General features: G+C 37.9%; 1 protein-coding gene across 1 annotated transcript in view; it reads left to right on the top strand.

Annotated features, from left to right (window-relative positions):
* Window positions 1-22520, top strand: part of ATG5 (autophagy related 5) — a 114553-nt gene that overhangs the window by 35927 nt on the left and 56106 nt on the right. The window contains exon 5 of the mRNA XM_052646030.1: window positions 4400-4562. Coding sequence (XP_052501990.1) covers window positions 4400-4562 — 163 coding nt within the window. The remainder of the gene's footprint in view (window positions 1-4399; window positions 4563-22520) is intronic.

Consider the following 22520-nt stretch of genomic DNA (forward strand, 5'->3'; position numbering starts at 1 on the left):
GCAAACTCTGAGAGATGGTGAAGGACAGGGAAGCCTGGCGTGCTGACAGTCTATAGGGTTGCAGAGTGTCTGACACAACAACTGAACAACAGCAAAGAAGGAATCACAAGGGAGGTTTTAAAGTATTTCAGGCTGAATGATAGTGGAAACACAACATATTAAAGTTGGTGAGAGTCACCTAAAGCAGTGCTTAGAGGAAACTGAAAAACTTTGTATAGTACAAAAACACAATTTCTGATATCAGGAATGAAAAATACTGCATCCTATTAAGTATTAATAGGATAGTAAGAAGTAATACGAACAACTTTATGCCAGTAAATTTGATAAATGGATAAATTCAGTAAAAAGAAGTAGCAGATATGAATAGCCCCTAAATATATATAGAGAGGTTGACTTTGTAATTTAATAGAAACGTTTTCACAAAGTAAAATTCCTTGCCTAGTTTCATGCTTGGTAAATTCTAGCAAATATTTAAGGAATTAAACAATATCATTCTTTACACTTTTTCCAGAAATAGAAGGGGAGAGAATAGTTCCCAACTTGTTTTACAGGCCGTAGTAAAGATATTAAAAGAAAATTGCAGACCAACCTTTCTGATGAGCTTAGATGCAGACACTCAGAAAAATACAAGCAAATCAAATCCAGCAACGTGAAAAAGGATAATACACCATGACCATGTTATAATTTCCCACAAATACAAGAGTGACTCAACTTTCATTGTCAATGAATTGATGTAAATGTGTTGTAAATGTGTTGAACATTAACAGAAAAAGTAGAGAAATCATGATGTGATGAAGAGATGCAAAAAAAGCTTTTGACAAAATTCAGCACCCATTTTCATCAAAACTCTCAGATTTATTTAGGGTGTAGATTGAACTTGATGAGTAGCGGGAGACAGGGAGAAGGAGGAATCAGCATTCCATGGAAAATGATTTTTTTGTTTTGCTCTACTGTTGTCATAGAGCTTATAATCTTCTTATTAATAGATTGAATGGACTCCCCACACCCAACTTACTTTGTAAGTAGTTTCAATTTAGTGTTTCGTTTAGTATTATTTGGTTATTTCTAATGTGTCTGGACATATTCCAGGCTGCCTGGATTAATATTTTATCTAAAGAACACAGGTAATATTACATAAGTAAATGGAACCTTTCAGGGAAAATGTGAAATTAGATATAGTTTATCAGGATTCTGACTTGAAAGATTAATGAAAGCAAGTAAAACATGGTGTTGAAGTTGCTGCCTTTATTTGTAAGAATTTGTTTGGACTGACAAGATAGTGTATGTAAGAAGAGATTTAGAAATGTAACAAATCGAGATTCTGCTTGTAAGTTTGTTGTGAAGCTTTCAAAAAGAAGATTTTCCACTCCAGCCCCAGCTCATCTTGGGAAGAAGAGCGTTTCATAAGTAGGATCTGAGCGGGGTTTGGCCGAGACCTTTGACACTGTATTCATGGCAACTATTAATTCAGCTGCTATGGCTGCCTAAGCATAGCAGGCTGTTTCTGCTCTCGTGCTTCCCCTGAGTTCACTGGAGTCCACCTTTCTCCTACATAGAGATGTAGGGCATTCTCTGTGGAAGGGTAGGTGTACAAATACACACTCTTGACAGACCCCCCTCTTTTACTATAAAGACTGATGATTTGGAATTGTCAGCTATCAGTTATAGGTGTCAGCATTAGAAGTTTAGAAACCTGCAAAGCAATGGAAGTCTGGGAAAAGCAAAACCTCAGTACCATTCTGGTTATAAGAGCCATTAAAGGAATTAGCAGCCTATGCTGATGCAGCAATAAAAAATGGTGGGATTTTTTTTTTTTTTCCTCCTGATTTCTCAAACTGGTGGTTTGAGAGATCCTAACTCCTTTTATTTTCATAATCAAGTTGCATACAATTTTAAGAAATTCTAACAGTTTTTGAGCTCAACTAGGTCTTCCCCTGGTGGCTCAAATGGTAAAGAATCTGCCTGTAAATGCAGGAGACCCTGGGTCGGGAAGTTCCCCTGGAGGAAGAAATGTCAACTCACTCCAGTATTCTTGCTTGGAGAATTTCATGGACAGAGGAGCCTGGCGAGCTCTAGCCCATGGGGTCGCAGAGAATTGGACACAACTGAGTGACTAACACTTGAACTTTTCAGGTCATAATTTAAACTACATGGAAAGTCTTTTTTTGGAGTATGAACTTTTATATTTTCTGCCACACATTCATAACCAGAGTGGATAATTTGCAGCACAGTGAACTGTATAATATCTGAATAAAGCCCATGTAATTTTATAGATCAAGTATAACAAAACTAAAATTTTTTTAAAATAGCAATACTTACCATAATGCTTGTTCATTTGACTGTAATAGAATTGATATGATATGCACTCAATTCTTTGTCTTGGTCCAGAAGCCAGGATAACTCCCTTCAATCTAGCTGATAGAAAGCAAATATAGCTGACTGTGAAGTTGATTAAAGCATGGACAGTCTCTCTATTGCCCTTATCTCTCTCATCTTTTAGTTTTGTCTGTCACTCATATTCTTTTGCCTTCTCGTTGTTATGAAATTTTATATTTTCTCCTCCTCTTTGCCTTTGTGTGCCTGTGTCTGAAAGCATCCGTCTTAATTCTTCATGGGCTTCTAGTTCAAGAGCACCATGAATCTGGAATCCTTTTGTACCTAAGAGAGACAATTTGGTGGTCTCAGCTGTTTCCTTCTGCTCTGATGGGTAGTTATATAGTGGCTCATGTTTTACTCAGTAGAAGCTGTGGGCCTGAACTCTGTGAGAATAGAGGGAGATGTGACTGATTATTTGTATTTTAAAAATGTGATTTAGGAGAGCAACCCACTCCAGTACTCTTGCCTGGAAAATCCCATGGACGGAGGAGCCTGGTAGGCTGCAGTCGGTGGGGTTGCTAGGAGTCAGACATGACTGAGCTACTTCACTTTCACTTTTCACTTTCATGCCTTGGAGAAGGAAATGGCAACCCACTCCAGTGTTCTTGCCTGGAGAATCCCAGGGACGGGGGAGCCTGGTGGGCTGCTGTCTATGGGGTCGCACAGAGTCGGACACGACTGAAGCGACTTAGCAGCAGCAGCAGCAGCATAGGTAATCAAATGCCTTTTCTTTTGGTAGGAAGGCATCTGTGGTAAATTTCCTTGTCATTTAGGAGCTATCTGTAACTTGGGTAATTGAGTGTTTTCTGTTAATACAATAGCTTGAGTAGGCTGTAACTAAATGCTATTTTCTACCGTTAACATTTGATTCAATTTTTATTAAAGGACTTATAGAACAATATCTTTTTTTGGTAAGATAATGTTTGAGTATAATCATTAAATGCATATTTAGGTCTTAGGGAGGAAGTGGTATTGCATAGTGGTTTAAAAGCTGGGACTGTTGAGTCAGACTAATCCTAGCTCCACCACTTGCAAGCTGTGCAATTGTATTTACTCCCAGAGCTTTATTTATATATTTTTTAATCTGTAAAATAGCAGTAACAGTAATGTTTACCTCAAGTTGTTATGAAAACTTTAATATCCATATTGAAAGTCTAAGTACAGTGTCACATACTAAGTGTTCTATATTAGAGTTATTGTTAATATCTGTTTTTTTGGTGAAAAGTGCATTAGTCATCTCATTTACATAAATGCTCATTTGTCCAGTGATCGTTGCCTCAACTGCCTAAAAGATTCAGTGAAGGTAAAGAATGTAAATTTAGCTATTTGACCTTACATTTTAACAGCTTTGTTAAGCTCTAATTGACGTAAAGCAAATTATACATGTTAAAAGTGCACACTTGGATAAGTTGATACCGCAGTTCGTATATTTGTTTACTTGTTGACATTTAGGTTGTTTCCTGTGTTCTCACTGCTCCAAATAAAGCTGCTATGAACATTCATATACAATTCTTTGTGTGGACACATGCTTTTATTGCTCTTAAGTAAATATTAGTTGTAGAATATCAGATGATAAATGTTTGTTTGCTCTTTTAAAGAAAGTACCAGACCATTTTCCAAAGTGGTTTTACCATTTTGTTTTTCCATCCTCATTCTTGCTAGTACTTGGTATGGTCGGTCAAAAAGTTATTGTGTTGCCCAAAAAGTTTGTTCAGGGCAGGGAAACTGAACCAGCTTTTTGGCCATCCCAATATTTTTAGAATTGCTCTTTCATATCATTTTTCAAGTTGTATAAATTCATATCATATCACACAGGGATTAGAGAAAAGTCAGACGATGCCAGATAGCTAAAGATTTTTAAGTTAACTTTTAAAATATTTGGAGTTATGTCAAAATTTCTATTGTGAAGGTATGAGGTGGTTTGCTTAAAATATTGAAAAATTGTGGGAGATAACAGTTCTTTGAGGCACTAATTTTGTAATGTGCATACCTGTTTAATATGTGTATTTTTTTCTTTTGATAGAGTTTTCCAGAAAAGGACCTTCTACACTGTCCATCTAAGGATGTAATTGAAGCTCATTTTATGTCTTGTGTGAAAGAAGCTGATGCTTTAAAGCACAAAAGTCAAGTAATCAATGAAATGCAGAAAAAAGATCACAAGCAACTCTGGATGGGTTTACAAAATGGTAAATATAGCAGTGTTTAATTTCACAATACCACTTTATGAAGTATAAAGTAACTGTATCCTGTGAGTAGTTGGTACATCTTAGGGTTGGTGGTACAAGTTTAAATTGTAGCCTCTGTGCACAAAATTTCACAAAGAAGCTACCTTTGGTGATCCCTTACTTACCTTGTACTGTTCTAGCATCCTCTCTTCCTGAATTTCCTAGCATTAGACAGATTGCTTTGCCCATGACATAAGACAGGATAAACTTCCTGTCTTTAGCTTCTGGAAAAAGTGCCCTTACTTATAGTCATGATCTTTCTGGAACTGCAACTGAATACCCTCTGAATGTACCAAAATACCTCCACTTGCATAGAGGCACAGACTCTAGTCTCTGCTTTCTCCGAATAGTAAGCCTTGCTTTGTGCTCAGATTCTCCTCTCCTGGCTGGGATTTAGAAAATACACTCAAGGGAACAGCTGAGGGCAGTCTGCACCTTATGCTGTGTTCTCTGTCTCTTAGAGATCATAGTTCCTTAACCTTGCCTACAACTGATTGCCCTCGTGTCTTCACACAGTTCTGTGTACAGGCAGTTCTCACTTTGCATGGGTCAGATCTGCATGCATTTCAGTTAACATGCTTCAGTTAAATAATGCAAGTTCTTCAGTAATTATGTGACAGCAGATACACATCATAATCAGTGACCAATCATGCCACTCCTTTCAGCATCTTGTCAGTGAATGGTCGTTATGCAGCTGTTATGTTGTTCACTCACAGACAGCAAAGCATTGTTGCTTCCTTGTATCCATTGATAAACCCATGTAACACTTGTAAAACTGGATTATTGAAAGGGGGAATTAGCCAAGAAAGATGAAAGTGTAGCAAAGAAACAAAAAGTGATAGTGCTGGAAGTGAAATTTGAATAAAATGCAGTGGAATTTTAGAAGATATAACTGTGAGACTCTTGACACTACCAGATTGAGGGACTTCAGAAATGCACCCGTAGGAACTTAGTAAAGGCAAACTCTTCCACACGCATGAGTGAACTGGTTGTGTTGAAAAGGATGAAGTTATCCTGGAGGGAATGATGCCGGCAAAACTATCTCATTAAAGGAACAGGGATATTTCTGACCATGAAAGTGCAAGTAACATGTTTGAAGTTGATCCAAACTTAGCAAGGAGTGTGACAGTTTGCCAAGGTTCAGGAAAGATGCTTGCTTGTAAGTTATATGTCAAGAAAGCAAGCACTGTTTAAACTGTGCTTGAGTTTTACAAATAAAGTCCTTCGATACTCCATGTGCCTAATGTTTTAATTGGTGCACTATAAATAACACAGCATACTAAATAAATACTAGTTTTATTTACTTTTTTCATTTTCCTGTGCCTTTTATAACCATCAGAGATTTTAATGTTTTGACAGTTTTCTAAAAGGTCATAGACAGTTGTACATTTTCTCATTAACTGTTAGGATCACTTTGCATGGTTTCATCTTGCATGATCACTTTTCCAGTTCTGTACTACTGTGTAGAGCAAGGACTGTCTATATTTTTCCCATCTTTGATAGTTATTGTAGCAACTTAGTACAATAAGAAAGCAGCTCTTTCATGGCAACAACTAGAATAAGAGAAACCCCTCTTACTCCCCTAAAAAAAATAGTTGAAAAAATATGATACAGTTTTATCTTTTGTACTGCATAATTACCATGTCAAAGAGATGTCTGTAGTTATTTAGTATTTATTAAACTTTCATTATGAAAACTGCAGGGCATTGTCTTTGACTTCTGTAGTACAAAAGGTGTACATTTTATGACGTGTCCTATAAATTTTCTCATTTATTTCAAGTTTCTTATATTTGATCCAAGTTACATGGAGTTGCTCCTTAGTTTTGTATTTGTGCCTCTCATATGTATCAGTTAGGTTGTAAGCTTTGCAAAAGGAAGGCACCAGGCTTTTCACCTCATTTGTATTACTGAGTACACATATTCTTATTAAGTGATCAAAAGAATTTACAACCTCTTAAGAAGGAGTACTTTTTCTTTTTCCTGACTGGCTGTCTGTAGATGAAGTGGTGTTTCAGGAGGCTTGTGAATAAGATTACTTAAATGGAATAAGACAGAAATATCCTAAAGAGAGAAGGGATCTGAGAGTAATTTGGCTTCGGAATATAAGTAAATAATTTAGATAGACTTTTAAATAGATGTTCTTGAAATCTATCATGAGGATGATGAGTCAGCTATAGAGAGCCCTGGGATTCTGCAGAAGATTCTAAAAATGATTGAACTCTTTCAGCTGGGGCATTGCATAATTGGGTACAGAAGGTGATGGGTAAGAGTTGTGAAAACAACAAAGGTGTGGTTTTTAGTCTCAGTTCTTCTGGCAGCTCTTTAGGGCAAGTCACTCAATCCCTTTAGCTTCAGTTTCTTTATCTGTAAAACAAAAGAATATCTGCTTTGTTTTCTTATGTGTCTTTAGAAGACTTTATGAAACACTGACATAGTTTATGTGAAAGAGTTTGAAAGGAAGTAAAGCTGTCTTAATAAAATACTGAGAAATCAGTTTGGAAACTCTAGAACAGGAGTTGGCAAACTGTGGTCATGAGCCAACTACCTGTTTTTGTAAATAAAGCTTTATTAGACCCCTGCCACCCCAGGTCATTTAAGTATTGTTTATAGCTATTTTCATGCTACAGCTGCTGAGTTAATAGTTTTGGAAGAGACCATGTAGCCCACAACTTACAATATTTATTCTCTAACCCTTTTAGAAAACACTTGTGAGCCTACAGGTTATTAAACCAATAGCTTTTACTTATCATTGATCTAAAGCATGACTTCTCAGGTGGCACTGGTGGTAGAGGACTCACCTGCCAATGCAGAAGACATTAGAGATGTGGGTTTGATCCCTGGGTCAGGAAGATCCGCTGGAGGGGGGCATGGCAACCCCTCCAGTACTCCAGTACTCTTGCCTAGAGAATCTCATGGACAGAGGAGCCTGGCGTTCTACAGTCCACAGGGTCGCAAAGACTCAGACACGACTGAAGTGACTTAGCACGCACGCATGCAGAGCGTGACTCATCATGTCACACTTTCAGAACTTGGTATAAACTTATCAGATTTAGTCTAATAACTGCCTTCATTGCAATTTTTTGGCCTAAAATTCCTTTTTTCCTGTTTTTGTCTTAGCTTATATAGTCTTTCTTGGTTGTGTGACTGTTTTAAAGTTATTTTTATTCATTTCACTTTTATTAAAGTACTTTTCAAATTTAGTTTCATAAACTCCAACTTGAAATGGTATGTGGTTAAATTATACTTTATTCCTTTTTTAGCTATAAATTATTTTTGTAGCAATTATGTTTGGTTTTATTGGTACTGGTAATGATTGAGTTTACACACTCAAAAATCTTACACACGGAGTCCTGTGGAAACTCAACTTTTTAAAGGTGAAATATACATTTAGGAAATCTTCAGCTGGGTAAAGGTTGTTTGTAGAAAATATAGTTTGGGGTAAAATGTTGACTGTTGCCTGCATTAAGGTAAATTGGTAAAAGGTGGGTGTAGTACATTCTGTTCCTTCTTCCTGGAGTAAGCTTTTCCTTTCTTTTAGTCTATTTAATTTTTTACTTAATGTTTTAATGTTCCTCTCTGTTATCACCCTCTACATGAAATCTTGCCTCTTTCTCATTGTTTTTTTAGCCAAACGAAGTATCTTTTGAACATCTATCATGTACCTGACACTATGCTAGGAGCTAGTGATCACCCAGCAGCGATAGAACAAACATGGATCCTGTTTTGATGAAACTTACAGCCAGGTGGAGGCAGAACCATTTATCTTTTCACGCTGTTATGGCTCCTTGTCCATTCATCTGCATTTTTGCTCTCATGTTTCACACTCTGGTATAGTTATGGTTTATGTATTCTGCTAGAATATAACTTTCTCTTGGTTAGAGTATATCATGCATTTTCTGTATCCCCAGTACCAAGTATACCTTTAGGCATAGAATGGACAAAATAAATATTGACTGACTGACTCCTTTATTTTAATCCTGTCTAGTACAGCCAGGAAATGTTAACAGCTTTTCATAAACAGATTAATATTAGTGTAAAAAAAGAGGAAGTACCTGTAACAATTTTAATATGGAAGTGGGTTTTTATATTTAAGAATTTTTCCATCCAAAAGAAAGTCTTATAAATTTGTTAGGGCAAAGATGTTTCACCTGTTGGTTAGTGTAATTGTAAATTGGCAGAACTGAGACAAAGCAGATGGTAAATTTATTTCATTCAGAACTGCACCTGTAGAACATAGCAACTAAACAATTTAAACAATTTTTGAATACTTTCAAATGCTAATTTTAATTTTTCAGGTCTCTGTGAAAGAGAAATAAGAAAAGCTTTTGAAACCAAGAAAACTCATTTAAGACATACTGTGCCTTTCAGTGTTTTTTACCGGTTTTCATTTTAGTTACCAGAGTATCTAACCTCTCCTTGAAACAAAGGTAATGACCACAAAAAAAGAAAAGAAAGTAGCATTTTTATTATTTATGAGGCACTTGTCACTGTGTTTGCAGGCTATTTTCTATTAAATGTCAGAAAGTTCTTCTTATAAGCTAGAGATTTGAGGAAATCTCTAAAAAATATTTTTAACCTAATATATGACAGTTTTTAGCTTTGATTTTCTGGGTATACCAAAAAAGAAAAGATGACATCAAATAAGTTCCATATGCAAGTTTTGACTGCTAATTATTGAAATTTTACATTGTTTATAAAGTATGGTTAATCCTTTGAGCTAAGTTATGTTTTAGAGGCATTATTTGGTAATGTACCATTTTAACTTAATACTGATTTTTAAGAGAAAATAGTGATTAACCAAAGGTGAATTTTATGATAAGTTGTAACATTTTGAAAATGCTTTGGCTTGTTAGGTGATGTAAAACAAACAGTGATTCTAGCAGGCTTATACAATAGAGATAGCTGGGCTGTGTTTGCATTGCTTGGTTTTTGTCAGCTGGACTGAGACTGAGTATTGGACTGAGAGTCTATTGGTCCTTCTTGGACCACTGGGCCTGGTCTTTCTTTGCTTATCTGCTATTTGTTGTGTGCCCATAGTAGATCACTCTTCTCTCTAAACTGGAGTTTCCTTATAAATATCGAGGTGGTTATACCTCACAAGACTCAAACTCCTGACTGTCCAGTGGTAATCACTTACACTTGAATTCTGATGATTAGATACTTGCAGAGGACTTCCTGGAAGAATAATTATTGTTTATCATTTCTCTCTCCCTCTTTCTTACTTTACTTCTCGTTTCCTCCTTGGCCTTTTCAAGCAGGTCTTAGGTAAAAGGCGGTAGATAAATTTTCTAGAAATAAATGGGGTATCACAGAAAGACTACTAAAACAGGAAGACAAGAGATTTTTGGACTGAAATCTCTATCTTGAAGCTTCCTTTCTGTGCTGTTACCTTAGTGCTGTTCCAATGTGTAAGTGGTGTGGAAGGAGATTCCTAAGTTGAACTGTCAGTAGGAAGCATAAGTACTCTTCTTGAACCTTTTGTCTTAATGAAAGGTCACTATTTGGTAAGCTTCCTTTCTTTAGAAAAACTCAGTTTTTTAAAATCAGTTATGAAAACACTGGGATCATTTTGTATAAATAAGAGCAGAGAAAATAGCATGGTGAGTGTCCAAATATCCATCACCCAGCCTCAGCAGTTATTGGTATACGGTCAGTCTTGTTTCATCTATTCTCACCCCTCCTCCACTTTTGAGTTTATAGAAATTAGATTAGTGCCACTAAGATTGTTCACAGATTTATATTCTTCACAGACTTTATACTCTGATATTTAATCAAGTCTTGGAAACAGCTTTCTGTACAGGAGAGTTATGCCCAGATCCTGGTAGTATGGATTAGCCCATTATAAGAATCCACCATGTGCCAGGCACTGTGCTGGGCATAGGGGCCACTGAGCTAAGTACAACGGCCATGATTGCTCCCCTCAGAGTTTACAGCCTGGTGGGGGAGGCAGACATTAAACAGACAGCCTTTAAATAATTATTACATTTATGGTTTGGGCTGTAGAGGAAAGGATAGGGAGCAGAGTGGTTGTGATGAAAGTGTTCCCAGAACAGGGAATGATATGGGTTAGGCTGAGGAGCAGAAAAGAGCTTAATAAATTCTGGAAGTGCTTAAGAAGGCTATTCTGACTAGGGCATGGTGATCAAGATAAGTCATTTTTTTGATACCCAGACCCTTAAATACCATCATAAAAAGAAGCATAAGTCACTTTGATGCTACTCATATTTTAAAATTTATGCTGGTTTCTGCTAATTATTGTTTTCTGAAGGCTCTAAAACATAAAACTTTGCTAAAGATTGATGTCAGGCTTACCAGTTGATAAAATCCATTCATATTTTTAGGTTGAAACATTTGTCTGTCTGCTGACCTCAGGCATCTCTCCCATTTTCCATTGTTTCATAAGATTATTGGGATTGGTTTTGTAATCCTATCTTTAAGTTCTTTTTGTGTTCACAGAAGTAATCTGAAGGCTTGTATTAATTTTTAAAGCAGAGTACCTGCTGTTAGGTCTGAGTTTTTTGAAGCATCATTTTAATTTTAGCTATGTTTTCACACATTTCTTCTTTGAAAATCACTCTGTTGTTGAAGAAAATGAAAACTAAAGAGAAGCTGGATAGTTGAGCTCTGTCGTCTCTTAATATGATACTGTCTTTCCCAATAATGTTCTCCTTGCATTCCTTTGCCATGCATGGTTTATGAAGCTTGTTTGTTTTTCCTCTTTTTTTTTTTTTTAAATAAACCCCACTGCAGTACTCTTGCCTGGAAAATCCCTACAGAGGAGCCTGGTAGGTTGCAGTCCATGGCGTCGTGAAGAGTTGAACAGGACTAAGCGACTTCCCTTTCACTTTTTACTTTCATGCATTGGAGAAGGAAATGGCAACCCGCTGCAGTGTTCTTGCTTGGAGAATCCCAGGGATGGCAGAGCCCGGTGGGCTGCTGTCTGTGGGGTTGCACAGAGTTGGACACAACTGAAGCGACGCAGCAGCAGCAGCAGCAGCACCTCATCCTTATTGTTAACCTTCCTACACTCTTCTTCTTTTTTCAATGTGCCTTAGGTGTCACAGACGTAATTTCTCATAGAGACTCATCTGTTGTTAGTATTTAGTCTCCACTTCGTTTCTTTGTGCTTGGCTTTGCTGGGTCTTGGTGCCACAGGGGCTCTTCTCCAGTTTTGGCGATGGGGCACTGCTCTGAAGTTGCGACGCTCAGGCTTCTCACTGGTGGCTTCTCTCGCTGTGGACATGTGGGCTTCAGCAGTTGCGGCTCCTGGGCTCTAGAGCACAGGCTTAGTAGTCGTGGTGCAGGGGCTTAGCTGTTCCACAACATGTGGGATCTTCCTGGGTCAGGAACCAAACTCGTGTCTCCTGCCTTGGCAGACGGGTTCTTTACCACTGAGCCACCAGGGAAGCCCCCTCCCACTCTTTTTACATGTCCCTTTTATTAGGATTCTGCAGAGAAATAGAATGAACACACACACATGGAGGTTTATTATGAGGAATTGACTTAGGTGATTTTGGAGGCTTAGAAGTCCCACAGTCTGCCTTCTGCAAGCTGAAGACTCAAAAAAGTCGATGGTGTAATTCAGTCCAAGTCCGAAGCCTGAGAACCAAGGATCCTACTGGTATAAGTCCTAGTCTAATGGTAGGAAAAGATGAAATGTCTCAGTTCAGGATATGGAGCAGAAAAAAGGGGGGGGGGGGCAGATTCCTGTTTCCTCTGCCTTACTTTTTGTTCTATTCTCAATCTCAACTGATGGGATGATGTCCACATTGCCATGGGCCATCTACTGAAATGCCACATACTCACATATGCTAATCTCAGCACAAAACACCCTCACAGGCACACTCAGAAATGTTTAGTCTGGGCATCCATGGCTGGTCAAATTGACACATAAAAAATACCATCACATTCGTGCTATAACTTGGTTCATCTTTTATGGGTATCATATTAATATTAATTCATTGAACAGGTAATTACTGAATCCATACTTAAGATGAAGTAGTGAACAAAATAGACTGAATTTCCTGCCCTATGCAACTTACATTATAGTGGGGGAGGTAGACAGTAAGTATATAGAAAAGTAAAATGCATTATACACCTTATGATGATGAGTGCTATGGGAGAAAAAGCATGCAAAGAGAGAACGTTCTGTGTTGGGAGAGGGCATTGCTATTTTTAATCAGGTGGTCACAGAAGGTATCACTGGTTGGATGAAATGAAGGTCTGAAGCAGGACCCTGCATTTATCTGGGGTGAATAATACCTTCCTAGGCAGAAGGAACAGCAGGGCCCTCAGGTGGGGGAAAGTGCTAGGTACTGTTGAAGAACAATCCTATTTTTAGCTTTCAGCAAAAGTGAGAGATAACAGAAGTGTTTTCCCCTGGATACCCTTCTCCTCTAGTGTGCTTGTCAGATTTCTCCTCTTGTGAGACCAATCTATCATGTAGTCTCATCATTAAAAAAATGCTGTGTAGCGAAACTGTCACTTTTCTATTATCTGGTTCTTTCCATGAGTCTTGTGTGACAGCTTCCTTTTGGCAGTGATCTTGTTCTGTTTTGAAAGCAATAAACAAAGTGCTGAGAATAGAGATAATTAGGAATTGGGCCTGTTTTTATTAAGATAGTTATAGAAGACCTGTTTGAGGAGATGATGTTTAAGCTCAAGTCTTAAAGATGAGAGGAAACTAGTCAAATTGGGGAATGGCATATTGAATTTGGTACATTTTAAGGAATAGAAGACCACTGTGTCTTGGCCAGTGACGTGGGATGAGGTTAGAGAGATGGGAAAGAGCTAGATGATATAGGGCCTTTTAAGTCAAGGAAAAGAATTTCTATACTAAGTGCAGTGGGAAGCTGTAGGAGGATTTTTAAGCAGGAGAGTGATGAGATACAGAGTGTGATGGAAGAACTAGCTACTGAATGCTGAATGAAATAGAGGGAGCCAGGAGTAGAAGGGGAGAGTCTGTAGTAGTAGGTCCCTGTGTAAGGTGATGGTGGTCTTTAGGGTCATGATGATTGAGATGGAGAAGCATCAATAAATCTGGGGTTTATTTTGGAGCGAGGCTTGACAGAATCTGTTGTTAGACTGGACAGTAAGGTTGTTACCAAAGCAATCTTGGGTCTGTTCTCCTGCACTCAGTAAAGCCAGTCGACAGACAACCAGGTTGTGGTGCAGGAAAGTACAGCATTTACTTCAGGGCACCAGAGCAAGGAGGATGGGCAGCTCTTGCTCCAGAGACCCCTTCTCCCTGCTGACTTTCAGGGAAGAGGTTTTTAAGGCAGTGTGAGGGAGGGGGCTACAAGGAGCGTGATTAGCTTGTGCACAGTTCTCAGACTGGTTGACATCGAGGTGAAGCTGCAAACATTGTCAGCCTTCTGTTTCTGACCAGCCTAGGCTCTATATTCTTGCAGTCAGCAGTTTTAATCTGGTGGGTTTTCTTCCTATAAAAACAACTTAGGAGTGTTTCCATCTTTCAGGGAACTGTGAGTTGGGTGATTCTACTATGTGGTGAATTTATGGTCTAAACAGTTTCCCAGCCCAACAACTATTATTCTTTGTTTCCACATCTTCACATTTCCTAATCATTAACTCTTGAGTCAGGCTTTAGAGACTCAAGTGAGGCCTGGAAGACCTAAAACAAAAGCTTTTTACTTCAAAGGATGGGGACACAAGGGCTTGTATACAGTTTCAAGGTTAGACTGAAAGAAAGGAATCATTCCTGAGTTCCGACCTGGGCAGCTGGATGGGTAGTGGTACTTTATACCATGATATGAAATAACTAGTTAAAGAATAGGTTTGGGATGAGGAGCAAAGCCAAATTGAGAAGGTCAGCTTTGAAGAGAAAAGTTTGAAATGTCTCTGAGACATTCATGTCGAGATGCGTTGAGTTAGATGTTGATAGTATCGTGAATGTGTGTCAGTAGATTTGAAGTTGCTCAGTCATGTCTGACTCTTTGTGATCCCATGAACTGTAGCCTACCGGTTCCACCGTCCATGGGATTTTCCAGGCAAGAATACTGGAGTGGGTTGCCATTTTTGGATCAAATGCAGCAGCGTCTAATTTCATTCTTATTTACTTTCACCATGTAATAATAATAAAGAGTACCCTCTTTACTATTTTATCTTGAAGGATAGGACAGTTAATGTCCCAGTGATACAAAGCAGTGAATACAGAGCAATCCAGTGTGTTCTTGGTGTTTGACAATTCTTTCTAGCCATTAACTGGCTTGCTTTTTTTTATGCATATGGCTGAGTTAGTCATTGCCATTATTGTTTTGTGTGCATTACAGTAAGGTTAATAAGTTCAGTCTGAAACTGTGTGTGTGGCTTCAAGAATTTGCTTAGAAAAAATGTATAACTTGCTTGAGCATTCAATTAAGTTTTACTGTGGAACAAACAAGCATTTTATTATATTACATGTTTTACATCAATCTTTTGGTATTCTGCTTTCTGTAATTAGAAATAATGATGGAAATCTAAAAAGTTTATGCATTTGTGTTTTAATATAAAACCATAAAGATACTTTACTTGCCTTCTGGAGAAAGGTTGCTCTTGGGAGTTACATGATTTGAGTGAATAAATAAATTTGGTAATAATTTGGATCATAGCCTGTTATAGTTCTTTGAGTATACTTGGCAGTAAACATAATCAATAATAAAACTTGGTGAAAATGTTTAGATAGTTATTTCATAATACGCTACAAATTATACTAGCATAAGTATTGATAACAGTGAATGCTCATTGATAACAGTGAATGGTCATGTGTTGTAGAGTTAATCAGTGGTAGAGAGAATACATTTTTGTGTATGAGATGCAATCAATAAATGTGCATGTCTATAAGACTAGGTTTATACCCGGTGGGCTGCAGTCCATGGGGTCACAAAAGAATTGGATATAACTGAGCACACACATACAAACTCTGATCAGTACTTGAAAATATTTTTAGTGAATTCTTAGTGTTGCAGGAATACAAAGGTTTAGTTTGTAATGTCATTTTAAATAAAATTTCAAATAATCTCCAGTGAAAAAACTACCTTATCATATCTTTTATTTATCTCTGGTCCAGTTAAAAAACTTTAAAAATAATGTATGCTTTCTAATCTACTGTTACTTTTTTGTAAGCTAAGTTTGGCAAAGTTCAAAAAGTTTTTCTCTTATGAATGTTGGTACCCTATATAAGAAAATGCAGAGAAACATATGTTGCATCAATGATTTTCGCTCTTGGAGTCATGACCTGTAATTATTATTTGAATTTACAACATGATTCCTCTTCTTTAAAAAAAGAAAAAAAAATTATATATATATATATATATACACACACACACACCCATATATACACACGCACATATATATGCATATAAAGTTTAACTTATTTTGTTTTTAACTTTTTATCCTAGTTTTCAGTTTCTTAGGTTTAGGTATAATTGGTGTGAAATATTATTCAGGTTTTCAACATAATGATTTAATATTTGTATACATAGCAAAGTGAGCACCACCACAGTAAGTCTAGTTAACATCTGTCATTTTGCAGTTATAAAATTTTTTTCTTGTGATGAGAATGTTCAAGACCCACTCTGTTAGCAACTTTCAAATATGCAATACAGTATTATGAACCATAGTCACCATTCTGTATGTTACCAGTTGTAAAGGAACTAAAAATATTTACAATACTGGCTGAGTCAGTTTACATTCCCATCAACAGCACACAGGGGTTCCCTTTTTTCTGGTAGCTCAGATGTTAAAGAATCTGCCTGCAAAGGCAGGAAACTCAGGTTTGATCCCTGGGTCGGGAAGATCCCCTGGAGAAGGGAATGGCAACTCATTCCAGTATTCTTTTCTTTTTTAATTTACTTATTTCTTAACTGAAGGATAATTGCTTTACAGAATTTTGTTGTTTTCGGTCAAACACTCTAGTATTCTTGCCTGGAGAATCCCATGGACGGAGGAGACTGGTGGGCTACATACAGTCCATGGGGTCACAAAGAGTTGGACATCACTGAGTGACTAACACTTTGCCAACACTTGTTGTCTCTTGACAGTAGCCATTCTGACAGGTGTGAGGTGATACCTTATTGTGGTTTTGATTTGCATTTCCCTTATTATTAGCGATGCTGAGCACTTTTTATCAACCTGTTGAAACTGTCTGTTCTGCCATTGTTTGGGGAGGGGTGTTGCTGTTGAGTTGCATGAGTTCTTTATTTAGTTTTTAGATATTAACCTCATGTCAGAACATGATTTGCAAATGTTTTCTCCCATCCAGTAGGCTGTCTTTTCATTTTGTTGAGGATTTCTTTTGTTTTGGTTTGATGCAGTTCCACTTGTTTACCTTTGTTGCTTTTGTTGTCAGATTGAAAAAGATTGCACCTAAGTCAGGGTATATGTGCATACATAGTTTAACTTGTTTTTGAGTGAATCTTTCGTTTTGAAGCTTAATATCGTAATTCTCCTTCAGAGAACAGAAAACCCCAGTTGCTTAGTCAGTTGTCTCCTGATTGCTTTTCTCTAGAGCAGTGTCTCTCAAAGTGTAGACAGTGGGAAGCATCAGTGTTTCACAGGAACTGATTAGAAATGCATTCTAAACCAACTGAATTAGAAAGTCTAGGGTAGATCCCAGCAGTGTTTGGTCTAGGACCCCTCCAGGTGATTGCAGTGCTCTGCAGTGTGAGAGCCACTACTCCTGAGCAAGCTCTCTCAGCCTTGGCACTGTTAGGTATTTTGGACTGGATAATTCTTTGATGCTGGGGTGGCAGTGGGGAAGGGGCTGGCCTGTGCATTACAGGATGTTTGGTAGCTTTCCTGGTCTCTGCCCACTCATGAGACACCAGTAACGCACTTCTCCCCATTCTCAGTCATGACATTAAACAATGTCTCCAGACACTGCCAGATACCCCCTCAACGGCAAAATCTCTCCATTTGAGTATGACTGCTGAGAGGGGTGATGTAGAATTAATGGGTAAAACTGCTTCTCTATTAGAGTAGCAGTGGCTATTTACCGAATCCCCAAGTTCTGTCCTGGGTGCTTTACAGCAGCCTTGTAAGATATGTTTGAAAGTTTAAAGCCGGGGCCAATTTATGTATGAAGTTTCTCATCTGTTCCACCAACTCAGCTTTGAGAACTAGTGTGTTCAGTTGTTGCAGTGACTCATTTAGGCTTTATTTGGAACTATATTCTTTAAACAAAAGGACTTTGACGTATAAACAAATTAAAAAGTTATTTTAATCTGTTAACTCTTCTCGTATGTAAACATAACCATGTGAACTTCTTATTGTAAACTTAGTTGTTTCTGGATGCTGAGGGTTATTTTTGCTGACATGACTGTTAAATGACAAATGAATCAACAGTATGCTGTCATTTCAGTAAGACTATTAACATTTTTGGAGGTAACATGTGTCTTCTGTGTTTTCCCTTTTTCTTCTGCTGTTGCCTTCCTTCTTCCTCTCCTGTTTTTTCTATGGTACTTGACCTAGTACTGCATATGTTGATAAACACTTCTTTCCCTCTCTTCCCACTCATTTCAACTTTTACCTACTCTCTGACCAATTCTTTATTATCTTTCTAGGGCCTGAATGGCCAGATAAACATTTAAGCTCAATAGTCTGTAGTTAATGCTGCCCAGTGTGTTACCTATTCCTAGGTACCTATTTCATGCACTTTTAAACAAAGATCTAGAAATGACTTTATTGAGAATTTTAGAATTTCAAGCCTCTCCCTTTCTACTCTCCTAGTCCTATCCCTGTGACATTCTGTTTACCCCCATCTGCCTGTGCAGACCTGTTCTGACTAATGGCTGTGATAATGAGCTCTAGACATCACAGTTCTCTGTGTTTTTTCTGAACCAAAGAAGTAACTGCAATTCTCTAACAGTGCTGCTGCTGCTAAGTCACTTTAGTCGTGTCCGACTCTGTTTGACCCCATAGACGGGGGCCCACTGTCCCTGGGATTCTCCAGGCAAGAACAATGGAGTGGGCTGCCATTTCCTTCTCCAATGCATGAAAGTGAAAAGCGAAAGTGAAGTCGCTAAGTCGTGCCGGACTCTTAGCAACCCCATGGACTGCAGCCTACCAGGCTCCTCCGTCCATGGGATTTTCTAGGCAATTTCTTATTATTCATTGCTTGTCTCTTCTATTGCTTTAGAAACGGTAAAAGATTCAGAAATCCTTTTATGCCATATTTTGGCGTAAAGGGATTTCTGAATCTTTTACACATTTAAATATTAAACTGTTCCAGTGTTTTAAGTAGCGTTCAGAGAGCTGCAAGATTTTAACCCAAATGCTAGAAAGCTAGAAAAGATGCACCCCATAAAAAAATGAGAGCTAAAGAAACGAACTTGTATATCTAAGACGCAGAGTATTCAGTCAGGTTCTGATCATTATCTTCAAAGAGTTAAAGTGAAAGTCACTCAGTTGTGTCCAAGTCTTTGCAACCCCATACAGTCTGTAGAATTCTCTAGGCCAGAGTACTGGAGTAGGTAGCCTTTCCCTTTTCCAGGGGATCTTCCCACTCGAGGGAAGTTCAAAATGGCTTTCTATTTGAGAAGCATTTCTTCCCACAGGGTCCCTGTATGATCCATACTATCTTTGATTCCCTGGCTTTTCTACATCTAGCTTACTTCTATCTTTCTCAGTAGAGGAGTATGAATAAAATATCCCAAATGCTATTTTTAATTGGAGTTAATTTCCATAAAGGATTTAACTAGAAAGATTTCACTTTATTTCAAATTACTATAAGTCACACTCAGAACTAAACTACACAATATATGCCTTTTTTTCTTAAACTAGCTTCTTGTTTTTGTTAATAAATTCATTTTTTTTCCTACAAGTATATTAACCTACACTTTTCACTTACCTTAAGGTGAAATTATTTTTATGTGGGTTTTTTCAACCCCTGTGAAAACATTTTTGCAAGAAGAAAACATTGCTACCTATTCACTCAGACTATAGGGTAGGAAGAGCAAGGGAGAAAAGACCTTTAGTGGAGATCTAATATCTGGAAAGGAGGGAGAGACAGAAGCAATTTGCATAGGCTCCTTGAGTAAAGGACAAAGACTTTACATACAGAAGCTTTCCCCTAAAATTTTAATCATTTGTTTCAAGATGTTATATTTCTCTGAGAATAATACTCTGTGGGATTCAGATATTTGAATTGTAAATGAATGAGTTGAGAAACACTCATAGAATCATTTCAAACATTAATAACTTTATTCTTGTTTCTACTGAAATTCTTAGACATCTTGATGAGCTTTTAGAATACATTGTATATATCACTTATTACTAAAAGCTATTTAATACATTTAAAATAATAGTATTTAGTCTAAAATAAATTCACTATAGGAAGTAATAAAGTAGTTTATAAAATATTGAGTGGGCCCTATTTTTTGAGGTATGTGTATAATTTTATAAATCAACTTTGTTTTGACATTGAATGAGTTGTTATAATAAATAAACTTTGTAGTAAATGCCACCTGAATAATCCTAGTAGATGAAACTTAAACCATGCTTGAATTTTGCAGTTTTACTCATTATTGTCCTTGTCTGCTTTTAAGAGGTAGTTCCTAATTGAGTGATGCTTTCAATTTTATCCTGTTGCATTTTTTTCCTCGTTCTCATTGAAAAATAATGCCTTAATGTAGATGTTGAGTGAAAGTGAAAGTTACATCTGACTCTCTGAGACCCCATGGACTATACAGTCCATGGAATTCTCCAGGCCAGGAATACTGCAGTGGGCAGCCTTTCCCTTCTCCCAGGGAATCTTCCCAACCCAGGGATTGAACCCAGGTCTCCCACATTGCAGGCAGATTCTTTACCAACTGAGCTACAAGGGAAACCCAAGAATACTGGAGTAGGTAGTCTATCCCTTCTCTAGCAGATCTTCCTGACCCAGGAATCGAACTGGAGTCTCCTGCATTGCTGGCGGATTCTTTACCAGCTGACCTATGAGGGAAGCCCCTCGTACACGTTGAAGTAAATATTAAATATTTATTTCTGTAGCAGCTGCTGCTAAGTTCAGTTCGTAATATGTAACTATCAAAGATGAAATCTGGCTAACTATTATACCTGGCACTACCCATGAATTTTGAAGTACAGGACTCAGGAGTTTTTGATAATATGAACTTTCTATTCATTAATAGTTTCTCAGATTCCTGTTAATCATGCGTCATTGAATTGACTCAACCTGGAGTTTTAACAAACAAGCAGTGTTTTTATTTATAGAAATGTAACTGAAATTTTTGTGATATGGTAGCATCCCTGAGTCTGCTGGCCCAGTGACCTCAAGCCATTTATTTACCTGCTTTGAGCCCCAGTTTCCCTCAGTAAGTTGCTTTGAAAGCATAAAATTCATTTAGGGTTTTAAAAGAACAGTTAAATTCTGTTCAGATGTGTTATTAATATGATCTCTGAGGTTCTGCTATAATAAGAACCCCTGACTTTTCATTCTAGCATCACTTGAGTTATTTTCCACTTCTTTATCAGCCTAACTTCTGACATGCTTCTTACTTAAGCATCTCTCACTTGGTCATCTAAATTAGAAAAGAAGAGGGTGGGGGGGACTTGAACCATCAAGCACTACTGCTGCTGCTGCTGCTAAGTTGCTTCAGTCGTGTCCGACTCTGTGCAACCCCATAGATGGCAGTCCACCAGGCTCCTGCATCCCTGGGAGTCTCCAGGCAAGAACACTGGAGTGGGTTGCCATTTCCTTCTCCAATGCATGAAAGTGAAAAGTGAAAGTGAAGTCGCTCAGTCATGTCCGACCCTTCACGACCCCATGGACTACAGCCTACCAGGCTCCTCCATCCATGGGATTTTCCAGGCAAGAGTACTGGAGTGAGGTGCCATCGCCTTCTCCGTCAAGCGGTACTAATACCTGATAAAGGACCAGTCAGACTGTCAGACCTATTAGAAATTGTGATAACTTTATGTATGTCAGTGACTTCCCCCCTACATATTAAGTAAAGGGAAGATTCTGTGTACTTGTTTTATTTTTTGTTTTTATTCTCTACATCTCCCAGTACTCAATTAGGTACATAATAGGGGTAAATAAATGTTTGGTAGATTTCACTCAACACACATCTGACAAAGTAAAAACTTGATTGAGTACACTGTTACTTCTGTCAGTGTTTTCCTTTTCTCTTTCTTGCCTAGAGTTAAACTAGAGATTCATAATATGAACTCCTTGCAAACGGGGCTTTTTTTTTTGTTTTCTTTTTTAACTACTATTTTTTGCAGCGGATCTTCCTTGCTGTTCGGGCTTTCTTTAGTTCTGGTGTTCTTTGAGGGTTTCTTACTTCAGTGGCTTCTCCTGTGGCAGAGTGTGGGCTCTAGGTGTGTGGGCTTCAGTAATTGCCGCACACAGGCTCAGTAGTTGGGAGCCCTAGAGTGTGCGGGCTCAATAGTTGTGGCCCGTGGGCTTAGTTGCCTCACCGTGTATGGAATCTTCTCGTGTCTCCTGCATTGAGGGGCGGATTCTTATCCACTGTACCACCAGGGAAGTCCCGGCACTTCTTTTAAAAAGATATTTTTCATGTCGCTGTCTTGGACAGATGTAATGGATTTGAAATAGAACAGAATTTACCTGGAATTATATTACATTTACTGAATTCCTGTGATGTTCCAAGCATTCTTAGTGATTCTTCACAAGAATTAGATAAACACGATCAACTTTTAAAATGAGAAGATGAGCTTACACAGCTAGTAAGAAATGGGACCAGGATTTGATCCTAGATCTTTCAATCCAAAAGTTTTCCTATTACATCTGGAGGCTGTTAACTCTGGCTGCATATTAGAATCATCTGGGAGTTTACAGTAAGTACAGTTCCAGGGAATCTGGAGTGAGACCTTGGTATTAGTATTTTTTTAAAAGCTCCTTGAGTGATTCAGGTAGGCCGCTAAAAATAAGAGGTGTTGCATTGTATATTGCATCCC

Source organism: Budorcas taxicolor, chromosome 9 (genome assembly GCF_023091745.1).
Source record: "Budorcas taxicolor isolate Tak-1 chromosome 9, Takin1.1, whole genome shotgun sequence".
Taxonomy (NCBI): domain Eukaryota; kingdom Metazoa; phylum Chordata; class Mammalia; order Artiodactyla; family Bovidae; genus Budorcas; species Budorcas taxicolor.